Source organism: Hippoglossus hippoglossus, chromosome 10 (assembly GCF_009819705.1).
Source record: "Hippoglossus hippoglossus isolate fHipHip1 chromosome 10, fHipHip1.pri, whole genome shotgun sequence".
NCBI classification, from domain to species: Eukaryota; Metazoa; Chordata; class Actinopteri; order Pleuronectiformes; family Pleuronectidae; genus Hippoglossus; species Hippoglossus hippoglossus.
The window spans coordinates 19,937,831-19,964,738 of NC_047160.1; the positions used below are offsets into that span (position 1 = coordinate 19,937,831).

General features: G+C 42.0%; 1 protein-coding gene across 6 annotated transcripts in view; it reads right to left on the reverse strand.

Annotated features, from left to right (window-relative positions):
• Positions 1 to 26,908, reverse strand: part of enox2 (ecto-NOX disulfide-thiol exchanger 2) — a 166,042-nt gene that overhangs the window by 31,245 nt on the left and 107,889 nt on the right. For 5 of the 6 annotated variants that reach the window (XM_034598335.1, XM_034598331.1, XM_034598332.1 and 2 more), the window contains 3 exons: positions 25,262 to 25,393; positions 10,860 to 11,015; positions 1,209 to 1,415 (listed from right to left, as the gene is read on the reverse strand). In XM_034598335.1, coding sequence (XP_034454226.1) covers positions 1,209 to 1,415; positions 10,860 to 11,015; positions 25,262 to 25,379 — 481 coding nt within the window. In that variant the 5' untranslated portion in view covers positions 25,380 to 25,393. The remainder of the gene's footprint in view (positions 1 to 1,208; positions 1,416 to 10,859; positions 11,016 to 25,261; positions 25,394 to 26,908) is intronic. The other variant, XM_034598334.1, reaches the window with a different exon arrangement.

Consider the following 26,908-nt stretch of genomic DNA (forward strand, 5'->3'; position numbering starts at 1 on the left):
CACAACAGGTCAAGTGGGATTTTTTTAAAAAGCAGAAATATGTGTCCAGCAGTTCTGAAGAAGCTGCTGCAAAAATGAAACATAACAAATGATAAATGTTGTATCACATATTTCAGCTTCTGCACAATAGAAGATAATCAGGCAGATTTTGGGTCAGATTCGAACCTCGTGACAATCGTGGGGATGTTGCTGATTTAAACGGCGAAATGATGTCGTGTGACGAGTTTATAAACATAACCTTAATATCACCGACTGAATCGGAGACTCTCTGATTTTAAATGTAAATATGAAACATGTTGGATAGGATTTGGAAATCGAGGAGACGGAACAGCGATTTGCTTCTTGAGGAAAATACCTGCAATGGCCAATGAGAGCAAACTTACCAGGAAGCATTACCAACTGGATGTAGCGTAGTTGTGTTTAGACTACGCTAATGTATCTAGTGTTTATGTTCTCATGATCTTAAGATTAAAAATGTGTTACATCTGTCATTATGTCTGTTGGTCGGCCACATTTCAAAATCAGTTACGATTTGAAAATCCTCTGGTGTGCAGCAGGAATTTACAGTCATTTATATTTTCTGTAATCTTCGCAGCCACTGTGAGTGTAGCGACTGTCCTTTCTAATAAATAACCAAATAAGAGTTTGTACAGGAAGAAGCCGCTTGTTGTGTTACTATTTATTTTTCTCCACACTGAATTCCCATTTCAAGAGCTTCTTTTTTCCTGATCTACTTGACATCAAAACATGGGAGGATCCTGAATAATTAAATGATCCTTTAGGTTTGTGGTGTGGGCACAAGCTTTAATTATTTAGAAATACATGTTTTTTCTTGTGTGGGTCCTGTAATATAATACCCAGGAGTCTTTGCTGCTGTTGCTATGGCGAGGACGGCACGGATCACATCTGCAACAAATTCAAACTACTTTGTTGTTTCAGTTGTGATTAAAACACAACTGATGCTGAGTTTCTTACGCAGTTGTTTTTCTTTCCCGGTTTCAAGCCTTTCAGGTCTCAAAAATGTGAGTTACTTCAGATTGTCAATGAATCAGAGTTTTACTTCCAGCTGCCCACTTAGAAACTGCTAAATATTCTTGCTTGACATTTATCTAAGTGGCATTTTATCTGCTACAATACACAGAAATATTTTTACCAAATAGCACTTACGCAGAGGGTGTGACAAAGGTTTCCGAGTAGCGATGGCTCACCTGACAGGAAGAGCGCCTTGTCCACGGTGAACTCTTCCGCAAATCTGATATGGCAGAAGTTCTTTTTGCTTTTGCGTATGGCGGTGATGTCGCCGCACTGTCCGAAGACCTCCATTATGAGCTGCTCGTTGGCGTTCTCGGGCAGACCCCCCACAAACACCGTCTTACAACCTGGAGGGCGGTCTCTTGTGGCGGGAGGGGGAAGATCTGTCGAGAAGAATAATGATGTATTGTGATGAAACTGCGAGCACAACAGATAATTCAGCTGAAATACGCACAATTCAAGGAATGACTCAGCTGTCTGAGAACACAGAAACTCAATTAGGTGTGAATAATGCTCTCTGAGAAGACAAAATATCCAATGGCAGGAACAGAGTGTTTGATAAGAAAACTGCTGTAAATTATTTTGGCAGGAGCAGGTCGGATTTTCTGTCTTTTGTTTTTTGCTCAGAAGTAAATAGGTGTGGATATATGTGTCTCCAATAAAAAAATGTAATCCAAATAACTGCGCCCTTGTAGCCTCAATCCAAAATATTTATTCAATACCTTCTTAAAATGTCAACATTTAAATGGCACTGACTCCATCAGGTTCACACAATAACAAAAAACAAGGTGTTTATGCTGCTTACTCTGCCTTCCAGGTATATCAATGAATTTAAAATATATATATGGAACTGAAAACCACCCATACAAACACAAATGTACAGTAAAAAAAGTCCAAAAAGATTCTGATGGCTCTTAAAGGCATGAACATTCAGGCTGAGACAAACATCAACATTTAAACTAGAAACCTAACTTTCCACATTCTCATGGAGCTTGATGCTACCGAATTCAATGAAGTCAAATATAAAACATTGCACTTATGACCTTAAAATAGGATGAAAGTTTAACGCATGAGTAATGATAACTTAGAGCAACACGCTCAGATTGTTTTCTGTTGGATCAATGTTAATATCAAACCATGCCATGCATGAAAATGAAATCCTTTTGGCTACAGAGTGATTGCAAAACCTCTCATGTGGAAGGTCCCCTGCATTGCACAAATCACTTATTCAACACAGACGAGTGTTGACTGATCTAATCTCCAATAGATCAGGCTTCTCATCCATGATGAATGTGATTAGCGAGGGCTATGAGGAGTGAACGAGCTAATCAGTGGAAAGCTGGGATGATGTATTTCTGGGTGTCTGCTAGAAAGGCCTGACGCTCTTACCCCTGTAGATATATCGACATGATGAGAAAGAACTGGGGTTGACCTTGGTTGGATATCTGAGCTGTATCACGAGGGCCTCGTGGATCAGCACCAAGTGGAGAAACTCAGATGTCTATTGCTCTGATTCAAGTGTGATCAAAAGGGTTTCAGGACTAAGCACTGGTGGGGTTCAGTAGCAGTGAGATAAACTTCTGCAGAACAATCACTGGTGCCTGGTCATCTTTTAACTGAATGATACTTAACTTGGGAGGACTGTGTTTTATTTTGTAATCATACGATTAGCATCACTAAGGAGGTTATGTTTTCACCCCTGTCTGTTAGTGGTTTGTATTTTTCTAAGAAACATCACGCAAAACCTACCAAACAGATGTCCATGAAAATTGGTGGAAGGATGCGATACAGGTCAGGAAAGAACCCATTGAATTATTGTGTGGATCTAGATCAGGGGGTGGATCCAATCATTTTGTTGTCTTTTTCTTTACGATTTCGAGATAGGATATTTTTCAATATTTTCGTTGATTTGTCAGAGAATAATTTATATGGATCTTGATGAAAAACAAATCTTGTATGTCAAGGGGACTTATATTTATGAATGTGTGAATTTGGTGCAAATCGCAATGATAATCTGGATGTCGTGAATTTAAAGAAGAGAAGAAGGGAGAACCCGCAGATCGACATAAATGGACAGATCTGGGATTTTTTTTTTACTTAAACCAGCTCTTTTAAAATGGCTTCTACTTGTCAGCGTACTTTGGCTTTTAATCTTGTTTTTTTCCCTTGTGTTTTACAGCGGCACTACTTGATTACATGTAACTTCAGGAACAGACTGACGCCGGGTTCACACAGGACGTGGAAGCGCAGCGCCACGGAGCGCTGCGCCAAGGAAAGCCAGGCGCCTCCTTTCCGCCCCCCTGTTACTCAATTGTGCCGTTCACATAGGCTGCGATGCGCCGCGCAGCGCCAAGGGCGCCTCGCGCCCTGCACCGATGGTTTCGGCGCCGAGTCTATTTTTTCCGCTTGCCGCGAGCGTATAGCGCCAGGAAACACACTGAAAAATGATTTGAAACGATATAAATGACATATTTTATATGACATAAATTATCAAATATGCATCCCATACTTTATATTCCCCTTCTGTTGACCTGGAGTTTTAATTTTCCCAATTTTCCCAATCACATAATTAAATGTCCCCCTCTGCCCATCCACTACAAGCACACAAGCAGATAGACAGAGAGAGAAAGAGAGGGGCGGGGGGGGGGGGGGGGGGGGGGGGGGGGGGCGGGGGCTATGAAGACCATCATTTACCCCCGAACCCCGACATTCAACGGGTACAACAACAAGCGGAGAAAGCAGAATCGCGGGCTGACCGGCGCGGAGAAATGCGCGTCCCGTGTGAACAGCCAGGCGGCTGTGCGCTTGAGAATGGCGCGGCGCTTCCGCGTCCTGTGTGAACCCGGCGTGATAGTTGTGGTGAGGAGGGAGCTAAGCTTTAGAGAAAGTTCCAAATTGGCTGCACCCTCTTCATGCAGACGTGCGGTACAACAGTTGGGCGGTGATAAAACAGATGAGATCACGATACAAACAGCTGAGATGAGGAGCTTTCTCAGCAGGATGACTGGTCTAATAACTACAAGACAGAGTGAGGAGCTTTTATTGCTGCTTCACATTCAGCTGATGTCGTCTGGGCTCCTAATAAGATGCCTTCCGGGGATCTGGGGCGAGTTCAGAAACTTGTGGATGGGAAGACCAGTTTAAGTAGAGAGTTTAAAGACCTGGTTCTGAGCTGTAATAAACTTCACATTATTAATGGTTAGAGTCATTATTCAGTGTCATAAATGGATGGCAAATAAATTCTATGTACAGATTATGAGACGATGGGCCCCTGGACACAGACAAATATAAGACCTCACCACTCCTCCGACAAAAGAAGTGAGATGCACCGGGTGTGTCTCTTTGTGGTCCTTCTGAAGGTGTTTTTTGTCTCTTTATGGTCATTTTGCATTGTTTCTAGTTGTCTGTGTCTCTTTGTGGTTGTGTGAACGTTGTTTTATGCAACTTTGTGGACATCTTTCACCTCTTTGTGGTTGTTTTGTGTCTCTTTGTAGTCATTATTTAATCTGTTTGTGGTCCCTCTGCCTCCTCTTTTCTTGAAATGCGACTGTTAAAGCAAAATATCGAGTGAAGTTTCGCTCCATGAAGGATTAAACTAGTTGTGAGTTGAGATGGCTTGAAAAAGTAAAGCTGGCTTGAAAAAGCTTGCGATAGCAAGAAAGAGCTTTGTTGGCAGATGCAACAAAGAGTTGGAAAATTGACTGACCTTTTTCGGTCCATGAGGGGCTGAAGGGGGTGATTGTGACGATGAGGAGAGCAGAGGAGGAGAAGAGCCAGAGCAGGAGGGAGAACAGGTGCAGTGCAGCATGAACCCGAATGTGTCGTGTTGTAACTTAGATCAAAAAAATTGTTCAGTTTTGCAACAGAAAGTTTTTGTGACTTTGGACTGTTGTGTACTGCTGTGCTACTGAACCCCACTGTTCAGCACATTAGGACACTTTATGCAAATGTGCAACACAGCAGATTCAGATAAACTTTGTGCGACAGACTTCAAGGCTGTTAATTTAAAAATGCAGACGGAGAAACCGAGGAAAGAGAGGAGGAGGAGAGGGAGAATGCTAAGTCCACAGTGGGGATACAAGAGACGCAATAAACAGGAGGGAGAGACAAGATATTGACAGGTTATGAAGATAACTGAGTGTGTGAAAACTGCATTATGCTATTCTGATATTTTGTCCAATTCATTTGCATATATTTAGGAATGTATGCATGAAAATACTATAGAACGAATGCGTTAAAAAAAAACTAACTTTTCCTTCAAGAATAACACCAGAATTTAATCTGCTGTATTGGACTGAAATACACAAGATTTTGCATCTTCTGCAGACTTCAGACATACTCATTGTATGTTTGATATTAGCAGTGTACTTAGGGCAAACATGGAGGCTGCTGCAACACACTATGTCCTTCTGTCTGTGTCGTGTAGCCCCTCCACTGGTCTGCTGCTGTAACGCATCATCACTGTCCAACACTTGGACAGATTTGGAGACAGAGGTTGGGGTAATTTGATTATTCATCCGCTTTTAGGGGATTAATCGATACCAGGAGAAGAAGAGAAGAGGAACTTTAAAGCATCTTTGTGCGTGACTGCAAACGAAAAACAGATATAAAAAACCCTGAATATTCAATTACAACAACTAATCGGCTGAAGAATTCTATCAACTGTTAGTCGACAAATATTCAAGAAACAGACAAACAGCAGTCTTCATTCAGGCGTAAGCGACAGTGCATATGTGTACATACATGGATGCACGCTCTGGTAACGCTAGAATCCTCAAAGCTCAACAGAATCTGTTTCATCTTCCCTTAGAGCTAATTTATAAAATCTATTCGACACTGCCTTCAGAAGTTTCAAAGAGTCAGAGAAACAGAAAACGCAGAGTTTTATGTCCAATTTTACTATCAAAGCAAAACCACTGGTCAAAGTGTCGAGTCTTTGCAAACCATTCAGAGGAAAAAAAAAAGGTAGTACTACAGCACCTCAGCAACGAATAGGTGAGTGGGAAGACGCGGCTGTGAAGAGGGATCAAAGCTGAATGCAGAGAGTTTGACTAAAGACAAAAGGAGAAGGACGCTACAAGAAAAGCGCTTTAAGGAGATGCACTCTGACAGATACAGCATCTGGTTTTCTATCCGCTGGTCGGGAAAAAAAAGGCGATTTAAGTTCTCACTTTGGGAAACTCTTATTGACGTTTCCCTCAATTTGCATTTGCAACATTCTGTAGACCAAACAAATCATGGCACAGCGGAGAGAATAATCATTACACTAAGGAATACTGGAATAATCTTTAGTTCCTCCCTTAGACTTGCTGCACAGATTTTTACATCATTTTCTTCATCAATTGACATCGTTAAACATCACTACTTTGCATCTAAAGGCACTTTTGAGAGCACAGTGTGAAATAATGATACGCCTCTATCATCATGTTCTCGTCTCATTCCCCCATCAGCTCTATCGCACTCGGAGGTGATGCAGCTTTAGTGAGACATATGCTAAAGTGCTGACTTTATAACCACATTTTACATCTTTATGTGATGTGAAGGGCCTGGTATGTTTTTATGCCTGGTGGAACCAATAACGTGCTGAACGGCTTCATTCCAGAACTTTCAAAAAAGGTGCTATATGCTTGTTCAGTGAAGTGATTGCATAGGTGTTGTTGCCATATGTGGAAAAAGCCCAAGAAGGTTTTCTACCCAACAATTAATTTGGCTCTGCTCGCTGCAGGTCCAGTCTGCTTTAGCTGCAGAGGTTGCCTGACATGTCCCACTTGTCTGTCTCTCCATTCATGTCCTCCAGCTCTTCAGGGAGGATCCATGGGGCATTTGCACTCTGTATCACTCTCTGAGTGTGGTCTGGTATATAAGCATATGTCTCACTAAAGCTGTGTCACACAAGCTGGAGCTGATAGGGGAATGAGAGGAGAACATGATGATCAAGGTGTATCATTATTTATCATTTATGCTCTTCAGATGCAAAGTAGTGATATTTGAAGAAATAATTGTCAAATGCTTGAGTAAAAATGCTGTAACTGTTTCAGTATTCACTAACACAAGCTTTAATAGTTGCTATTATGCTTGAAATGTCAGTTGTAAAGAATGTCGCAAATGCCAATAGAAACTTAAAATTTGTAAAGTTTTATGCCTCCGCCAACCAGTGCACTTTCAGTCTACAATTGTGTTTTTTTCCCCACACTCATATGTGGTCACAGTGACCTTGACCACCAAATTCTCATCATTTCATCCGACAAATGTTTGTACCAAATTAAAAGAAATTCCCTGAAGGTGTTTTTGACATATCATGTTCTCAAGAATGGGACAAACAACCCAAAACATAATGATTCTGGCGACTGCCTATATAGTAATAAAAATGTCAACAACAAGTTCCCAGAGCCTACAGTGATGTCTCAAAGGGCGTTTTTGATTGAAAAATAGAAGAGAGAAGGTTGAGAAAACCAGAAACCTTTCACAACTAAGATGCTGGAAGCAGTAGGTTTTTGCTCATTTGCATTCAGTTGATCATGTTCGGAATACCTCTGCAGAGGAGTCCAGGCGGGTAGCTGGCCGATCCACCTTAACTGCCTCCTTTCAGTGTAAAGACACCAGCCAGCAAACGAAACCTAATTAGGCTGCTTGCAGCATCTATCTCAGTCTTTCAGTCACTACCCACAAATCACGACCCCTGATTGTGGCTCCTTGGTAGTGGGTAGATCGAGTAGTAGATGAAGAGATTTGTCTCGAGGCTCAGCTCCCTTTTTTCTACAAGAGTTGAGTAAAAAGCATCAATCACTGCCATGCTGCACCAGTTCAACTGTGTGGATCTCGTGCTCCCTCTTCAAGTACTAGAGTATTGCAGTATTATACAATTTTCAGAGGGGTGATGGACACTTATAAGAAGTTCAAAAGGGAACGCAGAACCAGACACATTTTATTTCTATAGAATGCACGGGATAAACAAAAATGGTGCCTACATTACCCACAATGGAACTAATCTGTCAACAGTTGAACTAGAGATTCATGGTGTTATGCTGGTGGTGCCTATTGCAGCCTTCGGTCGCTATAGACTGAAGCAGAGCCGGCTGCGGAGTCTGGGAACCTCACATCTTTCTACCTTATGTTTTTCTTTTAAATTTGGAGGTGTTCACTTTCATCACAAACTCTTTCCAGATGGCTTCAAACCAACCTGGTGCAGGCTGGAGGTCAAAGTCATAATAAGACAAAAGAACTATATAACTGTAAGAACTGCAGAAATACAATCCTGAGGAGCCCATCGCAGAAAAAACCCTTACCTAGCAGAGACTGCTTGAATTGTTGAAAAGCAATGAACTTGCAAAACACATTAATCTAAGACTTCAAATTGCCTTCAGGCCCCTCAATTGGAACCAAGTTGCCTTCAGAGATGCTACCAGAAGCTGCTGGCCCCTAACAACACAACTCAGAGGTCACAGACTCGCACCGTCCACCAAACTAAGGTAGCAATTCTCTTGAGGGCGTATCCAAACCCTGCTGGCTTCTTAAAGACTTGACTTTCATGAGCAGTATCAAGCGTAGACCGTTTTTCCTCAGATGCCTGAATACCTGGCTTAGAGATTAACTGCATCCTGTGACACTGAAATAGGTGACAGGCAAAAGAGATCTTAAGAAGAGATGGAGATCAAAAGAACGAGTCGAGAGTAACTGGGACAGAGCAGACAAGCAGGAAAGTAGAAAGTAGGTTTGAAAATAAAAAAGGGACAAAATCAGGGATGAGTCCGTGCATCACTATGGATGGAAACACTTTGATTTTGGGCCATATATCATCAATTAAGCCATAAAAATCAATTAATTCAATCTAGAATGGCACCTAGTTGAGTGCATAACTCTACCAAGGCCCAACAGTTCCCTTAAATGAAAACAAGCCTTATAGCTAAGGCCACATTGTGTTTCTCAAGCTACACATTGGTGGTAGTTACTGGTTTCTAACCCTTTTTGTTACCACACAGCAGATGAAAACAGCATTCAGCCCTAATGACACCTTATCTAAATCACCTACATCCAGATTTTTATTTGGATAAATACGTCTGATTTTTTTCCGTGGAGAGTCTCACATAACTCGCTGACAAATCAATAAAAATATTGAAAAATGCCCTCTCTTGCAAGGTTAAGGAAATTGAAAAGAATATCCCGGATCTGCCGCCTGATCTGGAGCCGCACCAAAATGTAATGGATTCTTTGTTAACCATATTGCATCCCTTCCACCAAGTTTTCTGGCAATTCATCCAGTAGTTTTCAGAAGTTATGAATACATTAGGCGACACAAACACAGGAAACAGTTCTTGTTGTGCCACAGCCGGCTCCAGGCTCCAAAGTTGTTATTTCTTGACAAGCAGACCCTCCCCTCAGCCTCAGGGTTTATACAGTATGTGTCCTGTCACAGCACAGAGTTCATTTCTCTATCTTCGCTCCTGAGGACGAGCTTGAGAGATGTTCCTAAGTGAAGTTAAACTTTTAATCAGCTTTTCTCCCTGCACCATATTGTGACGCTGGCGGTTTATACTGTGGCATAAAGAACACCACAGATGCGTGCATATCTCAGAAACAGCTGTATGGCTGTGGTAGAAAACACATATTTGCCTGAGAGAATACAACAGTGTGTGTTTTGCTTCATGAAGGCATCGTAAGCTCCCCAACGCAACTGTGGTGCAGAGCTTTTGTTTTAGTTCACTTTGAAGATGACATGTAATACCTGTTTGAAAAGAGGCCCCAGGCAGAAACTTTTCTGTTGCAGGGAATCTGAAATGCGACGGCGGGATCAATCAAAGGACCCCCCACCTACCTGTTTTCTAACTCGGGATAATTGGAAGGCGGAGGTGAGATAAATATAAACAGCTTGCGCAGCACACCTCTTGTCAAGAGTATACAAAGTGAGTTGCCATGGAAATACCAACATTTCTTTGAGTACATCTTCTCAAATGTGAACACATGGAGGTTTTCTCTCTTGTTATCTTTGGGGCTTTGTTGACAAAACAAGTGATTTGAAGAAGCCTTTTCATCATTTTCCCACAAATTTTTAGATCCTCATTTTAATCCCACAAATATTAGCAGATTAATCAATAAAGAAAGTAATTTTTACTCACAAGAATTACATATTAAAGTGATAATTAGAAATGAGCAACTCTATCCACCGAGGAAGATCGTGAGATGTGATTCAAAGCTTCAAAAACAACTCATAACAACAACAAATAATTAGACCTTGTTTTGTGATTTAGCTTTTTTGATGGTTTTATCAAGCAGCTGTTTCCGAAGCCAAGTGATGTTACATTATCAGAGGCATTCAAAGGTGTGATTCCTTTTCCACTGGTCAAAAAACCCACTGCAATGGGAACGGATACAATCAACGGACTGACACAGGTTTTTATTGGCACTGGCTCCGCTCGGCAGTGATAGAAACATGGCATGTTGGGTATAAATGTTGATTTCGTCCTCTTCATCTTTTTGTTGGCGATCTAGATGCTGGAGCTGCACCTTTTCCTGCATGACATTGTGACGCACATTGAACTTCCAGGCATTGGCGTGTAAATAGCTCATGTAAAACATCGTGCAGAATGCGACGCTGGCAAGACAAAGAGGTGAGCTTCTCAAATGTCGGCACGTTTTGTGAAAAAAACTACTGGCAATGGGAAAAAAGGTCAATTGCCTTTTTTTTTTTTTTTTTTTGCAGATTTACCCCGGTTTAATAAAACCTGCGTTTACCTGCTAATATTGGTGCAAGAGAGATGTAGTTGAAGAAAATGTTGGGTTATTGGTGGTTGGGGGAGCTGGTGTAGTATTAATGTGATATCATGGCTTACTGGGGTTCGGGGGGAATAGGGTGCAGGTCTTGCAGTGGATGATCTCCTTGACAACCGGTAAATCCTGGGAGAGCTGTCCAGGCACCATACCGATGCCGGGCATCATGGGGTTCATGGGAGTGATTCCAGCCATCATTCCAAGGTTGGGGTCAAAATCTGTGGGCAGGAGGGAAGTATGAATGAGATGGAAGAGAAGATAACACCTACACAGTACCATTGAGAAAAGCTTAGGTCAACATCAGTGACACACCAGCAGCCAATACAGTAATGGAATCCTCATCCATTCGTGAATAAATCATCCTGTAAACAACATGCATATTTTACAAGGTTTTTACTGAGTCTCTCTCTCTCTCTGTCACTCCTGCTGTTTGAATGATAACCCTATAGATAACGTAGATGGTTGGATCTAACACCTACATAACAGAGAGACCTTCATTTACAATATCGCCTCACACCGCAGTTGGGAAAATTTGCACACACCTACACACGCCAGCACTGACATCCTTCGGCACCACGTGTTCCTCTGTGTGCCCAAGCCTCCCAGTATGGAGCTTTTTGAAATGGAAATGCTGCTTCCCTCCAGTATGTGCCTCAATGTCACATGCAGAGGATTCCGAGTTGACAATTCCGCCGCCGGGTGAGTAATGTATAACGCACCTGTGTGTGTGCACGGCACGCAGGAGCACTAGTCACTAAAACAAATCCTTCACTTCAGATTATACGCACACTGTAATTTACTAGACGTGTGGCAAAATAAATCTGACACACTGGCTTGGAAACATTTAGAGAAGGTATAATTTTTTTTGTGCCGATTATGAAACTCCGGAAATGCAAAAACAAAAAGCAAAATAAAGAGAAGCAGAATATGAGAGGAAAAAGGGTTATGTGTTTTTTATATTTGAACTATTCCTTTAGCTTTTCTCCACTTTTTCGATGGATAGATTTTAAGGAAAATTACTTGTAAAAGATAAACTGATGGTTACATTTTTAAGTTTTAAAATCAACTTTTTGTTTTAATTAAAAACCAACACCTTCACTTCATAATATTTCTCTAAAATAGAGAATAACAGCAGTAAACACTATATGTGTTAAATTTTAACCTGTGACTTTTCTACAATAGCAGCATCCAGTGAAGGAGAAAAGATATTAACTGCTCTATCGTATGCAACTTTAACAAGAGATTGATAGAACTTTTCCTTACAAGTGAGTTCCTCTGAATCTACTGTAGAAGAGAAAATGGATGAATTAACGGACGAGCAGTGAAAGAGATTAAAGTGCACGTGACAGAAGACTTGCACTATAGGTCCCTGGAGCAGGGGAGGGTGCAATAAATACTTTGGACTGATAAAACTGAAAGGACAAAAATGAAGACAGAGAAATGGAGGCCAGACGGAGAAAAGAAAACAGTCGAAAAAAAGAAGAAAAAAAGAGGAGGGGGAGAAGTACATTAAAGCAAAATGGATGGAAACCTTATGTCTATTGATGACCTCACCATCAATCTCTAAACGAGGAGTCAGAGTAAGAGCAGTGGTGATAAGAGGGTCCCTGGTTGCCAAGCGATTGATGACTTCTACTGCACGTTAGGGTGGAGGAAAGTAAGACAGATAGCAGAAGGGATGATAAGAAAGGGTGGATGGAAGATGGGAGGGTGGTGCAACAGCCAGCCTGAATACCAAACACTGCATATAGAGAGAGGACAGAGAGGAACTAAGACAAGGGTTGTAGGACGTTGCCCCACGGACGATGACATATCCAGGAAATCCTTTCTCTGGAAATCATTCTCCATTGTCTGCCAAACCAATGCTCCCACTGTTCCAGGGGTAAAATAAGGGAACATGCTTATGCGTTCGTATTGTGTGTGGCTGAACAGAAAACTCGATTTCAGCTCGCACGGAGGACACGATCTTGTTACATCAGGGCATGGCTGGTGCAATTTCACTGCAGTGCTGCTCATGTTCCCTCTGGAGTCAGTGTGTGTATGTGTGTGTCTACGTATTTATCCTCGTCCATTAGGAGCCCGGGTCCCGAAGCAAACATGTCGCACAACCATGTGTAATAAAGGAGATTTAATTCTTCCGAAGAATTTCCAGCCACAGCAGAGTTCTCTCATCTCCATTTTTCCGACAACATAGCTTGAGGACATGTTTCATCAGTAACATACCATGATTCCCCCTCCCTCAGTGTTCCTCATTACAGTGCACTCTGTAAGTGGACGCAGATGAACATACACCATGAGTGCTGTATTTCATCCAATGTACAGTATGTATCGGTGCTGTTTTCTGTTATGTTGCAGATTTAAATTATACTTTATATTGGTTCAGTATTTATTTGAGCACATCGTACATTTGAAAAAGTATTAAACTGGTGGATTTAACTGTAGTTTGTACCAGAGTTGAGGTGCCCAGACATTAAAGGGGACATAGCATGCAAATTCCACTTTGTTAGTGCTTCTACAGGTTAATGTGGGTATCTGGCATGTCTACCAACCCAAAAACTCTGGGGAAAAAACACTCGCGCGTTTTGTTATAGTTCCTCTAAGTCAGAAACGTCATGCTTGAGCGACTCGATTGCGCTTCCTGGGTTTTGTGTCGTAACAAGGAACTGGAAGTCTCCCTACATGGTCTCGCAGCGGTCTTCCACACTGCCAGCTGTGTGGAAGACTTCCGCAGTGTTCAGCTCTACTGTACACCGGGTTACAGTAGTTACGCCGGGGTACACCGGACGCGGAAGCGCCGTTCTCCAGCACGCAGCCGCCTGGCTGTTCACACGGGACGTGCATTTCTCCGCTGGTCAGCCCCATAGACTGTATATATAAGGTCAGCCCGCGATTCTGCTTTCTCCGCTTGTTGTTGTACCCGTTGAATGTCGGGGTTCGGGGGTAAATGATGGTCTTCATAGCCCCCCCCCCCCCCCCACCCCTCTCTTTCTCTCTCTATCTGTCTGCTTGTGTGCTTGTAGTGGATGGGCAGAGGGGGACATTTAATTATGTGATTGGGAAAATTAAAACTCCAGGACAACAGAAGGGGAATACAAAGTATGGGATGCATATTTGATAATTTATATCATATAAAATATGTAATTTATATTGTTTAAAATCATGGGGGGAGAGGGGGGAGGGGGGAGCTGGCTCATTAGCATTTAAAGGAACAGGCACTCAAAACAGGTCACTCTGTGGAGGGCTGTTTTATACAGGGTAAAAAGGGTGCTGTTTTATATGATCCTTGTGGTATTTTGACCAAAGTATGTTACAGACATTTCATTAAGACCCCAAGGAACCACATCAACTTGTGGTAAAATGGGCATGCTATGTCCCCTTTAAGTAACAGTTCCCAGTTGCAGCTTTTAGGGAATGACACCTCAAAGTTATGGATGTACTACAGTGCAAGAATGTAGAAACTTTTTTTTTACCCACAAGTGACACCACCCGATTAAAATTTAAAGGTGAATTTCTACCGAGGAAACTTTCCCTGAGAAACAGGGACCTTCTGAAGGAGTCAGTTCCCCAACCTGCGCTTAATTCCACCGGAGGAATCATGGTTTTAAATTATGTCCCAGGGAGATAGATTTACTCCCCCCCCCAAAATATTCTGCTAATCGTGCAGGACTTTCTGAAGGTTAAGGAACTTTTTGGTTGAGGCTAAAAGCACTGAATGTTGCTGACTGGTCAAAAATGGTAGTTTTATGGTTTTGTGCAGAGTTTTTTGCAGCATGACGGCTGTCAATATTCAAGATGGAGCAGCAATATAGAGATTTAACAACGGATGGAATGACGACAGAATCCAGGCCTTGTTGTCCACTTCTGCAGAAGTCGAGAATGCAAGTGTGTCGTGAAAGAGGAGACAGAAATAACTAATTTGCTTAATCTTCTCGGGGCTTTGGCTGCAAATCACAATGTGCAGGAGGAACTTTCACCTCTGGAACAGCACCTGGAAGTTTCTGAAATCTTCTTTTGTGGAAATAAACATTGAGGTACGAAGTTAAAATAACTTGTTTAGATCCAAAGAACATAGTACACAGCGCTTGTCACTCGCAAAACTCAAAGGTTTGAAGCCTGTCAAGTTTAAACAGAGATGGCTGCAGATTCCCCACAAGACAAAGCAGAGCACTCAAATCATTTCCATAGACCTGAATCATCTAAAGCAAAGGAATGACAGCAGGACATTAGATCTGCATTTGTAGATATTTCCATGTAGCCAACTATGGGATAAAAGGGAAATTATGTTGATTTCTAATTTATTTCTTTAGAAAATGCTTGTTATAATCTTCTTGTCCTGGTATCTGAGTTAAATAATGTGCGGTCATTGTAATGACAATGTGCTGGTTTTAAATCTGACCCGGGTTATTTGTTGCCCGTCAGCATCTTTTTTTCTCCTCTGTAAGTGTAAACTATCACAGTGAAAATGCCAAAGAAAAAACAGGCTTAAAAATAAAGCCAGGCCACGGTGAAGCGGTAACGTTACAGCTGATCGATACGATTTTAAGATCAATCCTAAATCACATCTGCAGCCGCTCAAGTGAAAGTGGAATGAGGTTAATAAACAGTCGATGTCACTGGGGATGAGTGCGTGAGTGTGTCATCGTGGCACTAGTTGCTTATTTAATAACAATAAATCCAAAATCATGAGCATTGTAACAACACAAAACCACTATAATAAGAATCATCCCTTGTTCACAACATTGCAAACATCTTGTATGTAGTATGACTCTAAGCTGCTGTTGGAACAATTAAGCTTCTGACTAGAAATTCTCTCCATGACGTGAAATCTATTTGAAGCAGCACACTATCGATTATATTCGGCATTTGTGGCTTGAATGTGGCTCAAAAGACACATTTCTGAGAAGTCAAAACCTAATTTGAGTTCTAAAAGTGAGTAGTCACAATAACAACAGGCTTTGTTATACAAGTACATTCACTCATGTACTGTATTATTAGGTTGAAAGGGGCAGTGGTGCAGTGTCGCCTCACAACAACAAGGTTCTGGGTTTGAACCCTGGTTCAGTCTTCTCTGTGTGGAGGCTGCATGTTCTCCCTCTGCCTCCGGCTACTCTGACGTCCTCCCACAGGCCAAAGACACGCAGGTTTCGCTGATTCATCACCCTAAATTATAGGTGTGAATATGTGTCAGACCTGTGACACACTGACGATCAGTCCCGTCTCTCGCCCAATTTCAACTGTGATTGGCTCCAGTACCCAGAGCAACCAGTAATAAGTGGTAACGGAGAATGAAGATGCAACATTGGATGTTAGGAAGGTATACTGTATATATCAATTAATGCAGACAATAATCAATAAATACTGGTATTGAAAAATTATTTATGTTGCAGCATTAATTTACAGTTTACGATTTTACATTTATATTCAAAATGTGTTGAGCCTACAACATATGATGTCCTCTTGGAGATCTTACCATGCAACAGCACGAAAAGAGGCTAAAATTAGCCCCACACCTTCTCATACTTTTGAAGGCAAGACTTACTTACAATAGGATACTTCAAGATTGATTGACTGAAATATGCAACAGTTGGTTTGAATAAAACAAGCTACTTAACAGATGTTGCTTGAGATCTAGGAATATATACGTGAAGGCCATTTCTCAGCATCCAGGCGTTTCACAACCCACACAATTACTTCAATCAAGAAAATAATCAGCAAACTGAATGAGAATGAAAATGATTGTTAGTCGCTGCACTGACCTGAGAAAAATGAGAATTCTCCGTTTCTCAAAGAAGGACCTTGGTGTGAAAAACATCTTGAGAAAACAGACCAGTCTTCAACAATTCTGTGTTTACATTTTAAATTGAAACATATACATTATGTTTAGAATATTAAAAAAGGCACACATGGCATTAAAAGACAAATTGCAATTTTCTTCTTGCAGTCGCTTTTAAAAATATTCTCCCATAATAAAATGTGTATGTTAAACATTTGAGCCGAGATAAGAGCGTGTGCTACGAGACAATACGCAGTGCACTCAGCGAGAGACGGGAAGAAAAGGTCTCTGACTCAGTAGAATGTCCACAGAGAGATTTAGAGAGCACAAGGGTCCTCTTGAAGAAGAACAACAAAGGAAACCTGGGGCCGGGTCCACCCACACGTGTCCATATGATCCTTTTTACCGCACTTCTCTCTGAGCTTCAGTCTCTGTTCTCTCTCATGTGGGAAAGCTGAAAACACTGCCCTGCTAATACTTCTTTCTTGTACAGTAACATGCATGAGCGCACATGCACACATACACTTAGCTGTTACACACATCCTCCTCCTCCTCCTCCTCCTCCTCCTCTCCACCTCTCCTTCATCACATACTCTTGTCATTAATTCCTGGAGGTTCTTTCAACAGTAATGTTTAGAGCTGCCCCTCGATCAGGAGCTGCAGGGAGATTAATAAAGAAAATACGACATTTGATTGTGTGAAGCTCCCGGCTCTTACTGTCATCCTCCTCCACCCTCCACACGTTTTTTCTCCTGTCAGATTTCAAGGGTGAATGTCCACTCCAGCAGTGAGCGCAGGGTGGGAGTTCGGAGGGGGGACATGGCGGTTGCTGTGGGGCACGCTGGATAATATTCTCTAATGAGGCGAGCTAGCCACACCACCTGGAAGCCAACCAGTGGCTGAAGTCTGCCTCACTGAGTCACCCACTTTGCATTTTCATAAGAACGTCTCTGGCTCTTACGGTCGTCTGCGGGATGGAAATAAAAACTCCTTCCTGTTTATAGAAGGTCTCCCTATTCGCATGCATCTAAATGAGAAACCACTTCCTTATGCCGCCGTCCAAAATCCATCTTCTTTGTCTGACACCTCAATACTCAAATATCCATAGCAAATCTAACCTTTAACAGTAACTTGCCTTCAATCTGCCATGGATAGAAATAACTGTCAAAAAAGTCCCATTTCAGTAGCTCTATAACTACTGCTCTATTTTTTTGCCAGACGAAGTGTATATCCAGAGTAAGGCATGCCTTTGCCTCTCCGCTCTGTCCGCCCACACTCCGGCAAAAAACCTCTGGCGCCGTACCAGTGCAGCTCCTGAGCAGTCAGCAGAAAAAGGACACAGCATCCAGGCCAAGAATTTGGGAAACGCTAAGGGCAAAGGAATGACTGTCATCAAATGAATTTCCTGATGTTACGGTGAGCTAATGTGTGAGAGCGAGGAGGCCCTGATTCACATTTCTGTGTGTGTGTGTGTGTGTGTGTGTGTGTGTGTGTGTGTGTGTGTGTGTGTGTGTGTGTGTGTGTGTGTGTGTGTGTGTGTGTGTGTATAAGTTGAGATGATTGCTTATGAGGCATCACACGAAGTCACTGAGTTTTCATATATTCCACTGTGGGTTTTGTGTGTGTTTGTCTGTGTGTGGGGGTGGGGGGGGTGGGGTGAAAACCGTGGGGAAGGGATGAGGATGAGTGGGATGCAGCAGACAAAGGAGTGGCTGTTTATTCAGGGGACGGTCATCGGTCCACGGAGCCTGCTTATCTATTCTCCGGGGGGCTTGTGTTTGTGTGCGTTTTCATGCATAAGAATGTGCATCTAAATTAACTCTGATAAACTTCCATACACATGTGTGTAAGAAGCTAAATGATTCTCTAGTGTGTGAGTGTGTGTGTGTGGCCGACATCTTTTGTTCAACACATCAGTCTCTAAGTGTTGTATTTATATAAACTCTGGGGCCCGACCGTACAATCTGTTGCAATTCAATACAACAGCACTGACAATGATATGGTTTAATTTTGTTAACATTCTTAGAACTCAATTCATTCAGATCTTTATTACTGAGATTTACGATAAGGTGATAAGACGTATGCCTTCCCTGATCAATTTGACACAACTGTACCAAAAAGTAGCAGCACAAGAGGAAATGTAGTAAAAACTAGAATTGCACTCAGTGCCACAGTTAAATTCACCAGATCCGAAGTTTAATTTGGATTTGCACCAAACTACACACACTCAAATATCAGTCCCCTATACAGGCCTAATTTTTAAATCAAGATCCAGGACAAATCAATTAAACACCTTATCTCACAATGAAATGAAAAATATATTTTTGGATCCATTCCTGATCCAGATGTGCATCAAGATTTTAAGGGTTCTTTCCTGAGCCATACCGCATCCTTCCAACAAGTTTCATGGTAATACATCTGGTAGTTTTTTGTATGATCCAGCTAACTTACAAACAACTAACGAAACAAACAAACCCAGACGAAAAACTTCTTAGCGGAGGTGATAAAATCAAAAATAAACACAGAATAAAATATTATTTACAATAACAGCATAGATTATATTCTTTACATGTGCAATACATCCCTTACATGCAGATTTATATCGTACATGTGCAATATGTTGATTCAAAGATTGTTATAAGTGTAAAATACGTGCAAAATACATAGCAATTATTTTACAGTGGACAACATGATATTGAGATATTCAGGTGTTTCACATTCTTTGTTCTTCCTATTTGTATTCAAGAGTCATGCAGGGTATTGAAAACACCTCTCAGTGTCACGCAGTCCGACACAACATCATCATTATCGTCTCAATGCTAAAAGGCAGAATTAAATTAACACATCTATGATGGTGTCAGCAAAAGGTGACTCATCTAATTCATGCATATTTTTCTGATTTTTAACTAATTGTTGTTTTGTCACATCTGAAGTGCAGCAAACTCCTGCTGGTGTATATTGATCAAAGCCGACTGAAGTAAGGAACTGGCTGCATCTATATATAAAATGCAAGTGATACAATACCGTCAAGATAGAAACCATCTTGGGAGGTCACTGTTTTTCAGAGAAATGTAGGAGAAGGAACTCTATAGCTTTACATCTGGTTTCACTTATAGTCTGGACGTGCTGGAGAGAACTTCGCTGAAGGACGGGGAAATACATGGTGAACACTCCTGGAATGGGATATTCTCTCTGTCTCTCTGTCAGATGTCAAAGATGTTGGAACCAGATGTTGATTCCTGTGGTTGCCGCTGGGATCTCTTCCCCTCCATTCTCACAGTTAACACTATGTCTGGGATTTTACTTATCAGGTTTGGAGCTCGCCAACCATATGGTGTAATGTGCTCATGACTGAATGGATTTTTAGATCCCAAGGCGTCTTTACTTGAACTAGATACTAGAATCCATGTTATCAGTCATACTGTTACCTGTGATAATCACAAATATATAAGTAGATCTACTTTAACCTGTTTTCAGTTACATACAAATCCAAAATACATTTCCAAAACCCTGACTATTTACCCCAATCTTCAAATTTTCTCTTATCACTTTATCTCAGGTCTGTCTCTGTACAAGTAAACAGAGATTCACCTTCCTATTGACATCTCAAGGGTTTTAAATCCTTTAACAACCACAACTCTGCCACAGAGTCACTGCATTAAGTCCGTGCACAGTCTGCAGAATTGCACTAATTCACAACGACTGATACTGATAATGTAAACTATGATGATAATAACAATAAAGAGATATAATCTCAGGCTGTAGCTGCAGCTATTATGAGGGCAAAGCACACGATCAATATTTCCTTCACAGACACAATGGACCCCACCTTCCCCATCGCACCTGGGTCAGGTTCTGTACACGCAGCTGTGCACTGAGTCTCGCCTGCTGATCGATCATGTGTCCCGCAGGTTTCCGTACTGCAGGTTTGAAGTTTACCCTGCTGGCTCCTCCCCCTCCATCTTCTTTGTTCTTCTCTCGTGAGCCAGTTTAAAAAGCTCCTCCACCTCATAAGCTGCTCTGCACTTTATTCCACCAGTTGGCTACACTGACTGTCAGTTATTCAAGCTCCCCTGTCAAATTACTCTTAACCTTAAAAACGACCCGTCCTGCTTGGCGCCTTGGCGTGAAGACATTATATGTAAGCTTTGGAGTTACAGTATTAAACCGACATTATACAGCGCTGGGTCTACTATTTTTTTATTGGGCTATGGAAATCATGTAAATTTCATTTTACGTCACAAAACCACAAATTAGCTTCAGAGGTCTGCACAAACTAACGCCTTCTAGCTTGTGTTGATTCGAGTCTATCGGTGCAGCAGAAGTGCCAGTGTAGTGTTCACCAAAGAACTTTAGATCAGGGCTCCTGGTAGATTACTTGAATGTGAACGGACTATTTCATCTGCTTGATTTCCCTGCTAAAGATAAAGGTGATAACTTTCAAGAGAGTCAAAATCCTGCCTGTGTGTATTACAGACTGATGTTAAGCGCTGTGGCGTCTCACAGGCTTTTAAACGCATTAATCTATTATTCAAACTTGACTTCCTGGATCTTCTTTCATTATCTCACTGCTGGGTTTAACAGCTTACCCTCACCAAAGCAGCCCCGTGTTTCAATGATTCCAACGCACTATGCTGTTTACGGTCTGAATGCTCGCTTTGACCTTTGGAAAAAGATCAACTCCACGGAAAACAACAACTTGAAACTGTGAAAATGGGAGAGGAGGGAGGAATCCCTCTTTCAGGACGGACATACGTGGAATGGATATCATGTATGCAGAGGAGATAGTAGAAGGTATAATCAAAATAAAGAGAAATGAACTGATAATATTAAACATAATATTGACTGGTGAGGAATTTCTAATTGCTGTTAAGACACATAAACTAATGCCTGAGTCTATTCTCCCTCTATCTCCAATACAAACATGTTATTATAACTTTCTAACATACACAACCATTGCCCAGTCAATCTATAGATGCGGATGTGCATTAGGCTTTGTGAGGCTGCCGAGAGCTGAAGGCTCTGTCCACAGAGTTCTGTTTATCCAGCTGTCTGTCTGGATAAATCCACTTGACCGGAGGTAGAGAAAAGACTCGGTGGTGAAGAAATACATTCTGGGCTCACGGTGGATGAAACAGAGGCAAACTCTAATGTTGTAATGAAAGCACAGGCAGTGTGTTACTCTGAAACTAACATAAAACATAACAGCGTGAACCCACATGCAGGAACCACACGGCGGCGCGTGTACGTGTGCACAAACAGCAGATCAAACAGCAGAGATGCTCCGGAGAGAGAGACACTAAATTCTCCTTTGTTGTTTAGAGGTGAAACAAAGAAGGAGACAAACATGATGTTCAGTCATGATGGGGAATCAATAACTAATCCAGCAGGATTACTTTAAAAGGCACAAGGGGCTCTGGTAGCGAGTGCTGCATGGCAGTTTGACACTGTGTGACATCAGGTTAAAGTGTGTGTGTGTGTGTGTGTATAGCTTTGTGCTCACAGAGACTTCAGAGAGAGAGTTCATAAGGAGACTGAGAAAGCACTGAAAAAGTCAACTAGAAGGGCACTTGGAGAGAAAGGGGACCATCGCTGAGGCTAACGTGCTATCACAGAATACGAAAGAGAAAAGAAAAACCTGGTTAATTGGATCCACTCCAAAATGTAATGGTTTCCCCAACCCCCACAAAATTTACAGGAAAATGGTTCAATGGTTTTTGAGTGATCCTGCTGACAAACAGACAAACAATAAAGATATAGCCTCCTGGGCTTGAATGTGTCGATCCTATGTTTTATTATACAGAAATAAATCGTGTATTAAAAAAGAGTGCACATTTTGGGATGTTGTTTGGGGCCGACCTTTTTTTTGTTGCTGTAAACTAAGAAAAGAAGGCAAAGCAAGAGATGCAGCGCTTGAGTGGATCTCTTCCCACTGACACATTTCTCCTGGGGTTCAGGAAGTACAGTTCTTTTGGCTTAAGTGAAGTGAAAAGGGCACGGCAGGAAGACACAGGCCTGTGAGTAACTAACGTGGAAGAGATGAGTAGAGGGACGATAAGACATTTCTGAAATGTACATATCAGAAGTAGTGAAAAAAAAAACATGTCCTGATCAATCGAAATGAGCTTTCATTTACATTAATAATACATTATTATAATTACTTCTCAGCTGTTGGATCGAATACACCTTCGGTTTACAACATAAGCAGTTTGAGCCCAGATGAGTGTTTAAGTGCAGACTAAGTGTGTAAAGCCGTTCTGCTCTGTGCGGAGCAGATGAACAGCGTTCTGATGTTGCTCCGCAGTCGCTGACTCAGCTGTAATGAGACATGAATGAGATGTTGGGTAATTAGGGCCGGTGAGGGTGGGAGGGGGGGGGAGTAGGGACGGAGAAAGGAAGGAAGGGGAGGGAAACACCAGATGTTTTGAGGCGATCCGAGAGAGGGGACATATCCGAAAGTGCCGGTGAGGGCCGAGGCTATAAGACCCTGTGCTCCCCCTAGTTTACTCACACAGGACAGTTTCATTACCGAGCCTGATTAGAGCTGAGGGCCGTGCGGGAGAGTACAGACATCTCCCCCACTCCCATTAGTTTGTAGTGCATTTAGGACAGGACAGTTAGCACCGGTGAATGATGCGTGATTCCAATACAGCTGCTACAACCTTCAACCTGATGCCACGATCGTGTCATGTCAGAATTACCGGAGCTTCAGACTCATGGACAGAACTCACTTCACCATCTAAGTTCTAATCACGTCTTGGGTAGTAAAAGGTGAAAATATTTATCTCGAGATGTAAATGAATATATTGAAACAACACAAAACAAATTACTCATGTTTAAAGAAAGTACTAAAAAGTACTTGAGTACAGTGCTTGAGTACATGTACTTATTTACTTCCCGCCATCTCAAACACCTGTAACATATTCTTCAAGATCTCATTTTCCTTCTTCACTGCACAAACACAGTCTGGACTGTGACCGATACGCATGCATCGTGCTGTTTGACTGGAGGCAAGAACCAGCTGTGTGTGTGTGTGTGTTAGTGATTAAGTGTAAGAGCAGATTAATTGACCTCACCAAACACCAGTGCAGGTAATAACATCATTAATTACTGCTCTGTATTTATGTGTGCCAGTTTAAGGCCCCTGGCGTTGATGATGCCGGATCACTGGCGTGGCTAAATAACACACTTCAAATGGAACAGAGCCATTATTAATGTGTTTAGTTACACCTGTTTCAAACTCTGCTGTAAACAGGACCTTTAAATACAACACATGAAGTTCACTGAGGGCGTTTTCACACCTGAGACTCTGAATGGTTCATGTCTTTATCACATTGTTTACATTTGACCCAGTTAGTTTTGGTATTACATTGGAATTTAGGGGGCAGGCTAAAGAATTTTGTGTGACACATGTACGTCCTGTATGTCCTGTGTTGTTAATTCTGATTTAGTATTAGCTAACTTTTTTGAATAATGTGCATAGAAAAAGAGTTGTGTTTCCATTTAAATAGAGAAAATTTATAAATTCCATGTTCAAACACTAAATCGTCAGCGGCAAAGTGTTCAGGCAATCCTTCGAGCCCCTTCCTCTTTTTCCTCTTCTATTGTTTAATTGTCTTAACGTCCTGCAATTGGTTTAAAAGTCCAAACTCACACTGCCAACGACCCGAACCATGGTTCAGTTTGATCTAGACAGAGATCACCTCTTGTTATTATGGTTTGGACTAAACTAAAAAGTCAGAAGGTCCAGACCAAACCTGGTAGTTGTGAAAGCTCTCAAAGAGGAAAATGTTACCCTCAGTGACTGACTGCAGCTACTGACTCTTAAGCGAGTGTGTGTCCAGTCTCCATCTTCATTATCATTAGGTTCAGTTCCTCTGCTTCTCTCTATCTCCACGAGAAGCTCTTCTACCACTTGTGTCTTCTGTCCTTTAGAGGAAAGGCTTTGTTTACCAATGCTTGAAATATGCCCAAGTGTGTGTATGTGTGCGCGCGTGTTTGTGCGTCAGTGTGTTATCCTTAATATTTCTCGAGGAGTGCATTTAGAGGACTGTTCATCTCAGAGTGCACACACACACACACACACACACACACACACACACACACACACACACACACACACACACACACACACACACACACACACACACACACACACACACACACACACACACACACAGAGAGAGAGAGAGAGAGAGAGACTGGCATATTTCAAATATGAAAGTGCATTTCAGCTAAGAAGTGGGAAGTGATTTATAAAAGGCTTTAGGGAAAGGCTTTCTACTGAGGAAGGAGAAAAGACACGGCAGAATAACTCTTCAGAGACGGAGAGTGGGAGGGTGCTGCTGAGCGTAATGTTATAGATAGCGGAGCAATCGGTAAGGATGAATATTATATTGGCAGATCAGAATACAGTAGCGCAACCTTATGCTTACAAAATGCTCCTTGAGGTTTTTATAGCGGAATAAATATGATGGAAATTTCATTGTTTTAATGCCACATTGTTCCAGGCGGTTAAATTTAATACTTTTGTCATTGAAGGGTGCTGAGCTCAGCTTTCTAGAGTCCACATTACCTGCTTAAATCCTATACATAAAGGAGTATATGTTGCATGAGGAATATATACATGTAGATACATAGGTAATGTATGCATACTCTGGTTTGGCAAAGCAGTGTGCAGCAGTGTGGTACCTGGCATCAGCGGCTGTCCAGGGATTCCAATAGGAGGCATCCCCAGGTTGTTCATGGCCGTTGCCCAGGCGTTGGGGTCGGACATGGGCATTGTTATTGAGTTGGAGTCCATTGTCATGTTGCAGATCCCTTCTGCAGAAAGACACAAGAAGAAGTCATCAGCATTCTGGGTCATTTCAGATGAGGAATCGTGTCACAGCAAAGACTGGGGAAGAAGATTGTTTTTAAAAGTGCGGTGATGTCGTAGCATCTCCAGACATCTTATATCTAAAATCGTTCCTGTAAGTCGGTGTTAGAGAAAAAGAGAGCGGAGGCTACTGTGACCCTGCAGTCACTCTGACACCACAGAGATTTCACTAACACTGTCACTTGAAACTATTCATCTGGTGGTGCTGTTTGTTCAGTTTCTGCACTGAGGCTCACCAGCTGGGCCTCTTTCTGTCTTAGTGACCTTAGAGTCCACAGAAAGACAGTGGGACCTAAACTACTGTGACAAAAATGTTTAATCTTGATCGTAAGGGCAGAAGCAAATTAAATATTAGGAATGGATACATTAGAAAACAAAAAATGTGCATTAATGAGTACAGCAGTGACAGATCTGGGAAAGAATCTGGGGCCGAGGGAGGGACGCACACCCGAAAACATAATGCCTCCAGCTATGGCAGTCGCCGGCACTCAAGCATAATAATGGGGAATAAAACTAGATTATCATGGCTCTATGCACAAATGCTGATGCTACCAAACATTTACCAGGCGCTCTCCTACTAAACCTTGCAAAAGTTGGAGAAACTTGACAAAAACACACACGCATCATCATCTCCAACTCACAACCCCAGACTCATGGTTTTCTGCCAAGCGTTGCACAATAAAGCAAACAACATTAGATCCCCATAATAAAAACCCGGCGGTAAAGTCAACGTGAACAAATCATACATCCACCAGCGGCTCATTCTTCCCATCTGCAGTCTATTTCACAGCTCTAAATGCTCTTTAATTCTCTCCTCTGCTCGACCTCCTTCTCTCTGACAGACCTGTAAATTGCTGTGACTGCCGGCTGAGCCAAGCTGCCCTCTCTCCTGATGCCCGAGCTAACACTACTGTTGATAATGAGAAGCTCTGCACCCTGAACACACTTCACACCTCAGAAGGTCTGTGGCAACGCGCACTGTGGAGATAACACTCCCCGCGCCTGTCTACACAGCAGCCACTATGCTGGTGTTCAGACACAGCTGGTGATGTGTAATAATTCTGTTTGCCTCTTTGCTTCCCTCTCTGAGCTGCTAATTTTAGAGCTTTCTGCTGTTGCTGCCACAGAGAGGCCTGATGAAGCCGTGTCTGTGTGTGTGTCTGTGATAATGCTGCTGACAACGACTTCACTCTCTCGTAAAGTAACACAACCCCTTTTAACTGGGGACACTTTCCAGGACTAAAAATAAAGGAGAAAAGAGGAGGTGTGGATGGATACACTCAGGGTCTGACAGGAGATTTCTTCAGTCCGTCTGAGCTCTCTTATATTGAAATATACAACTGGGGAAAAGAAACAATAAAACAAAAAAAAAGTTAAATTAAATTAAATTAGGATCTCGGTTTAGGGTCTTTTAATCTTCAAAATAAGGAATGCAGTTACGCGTTGGCATAACTGCAGTT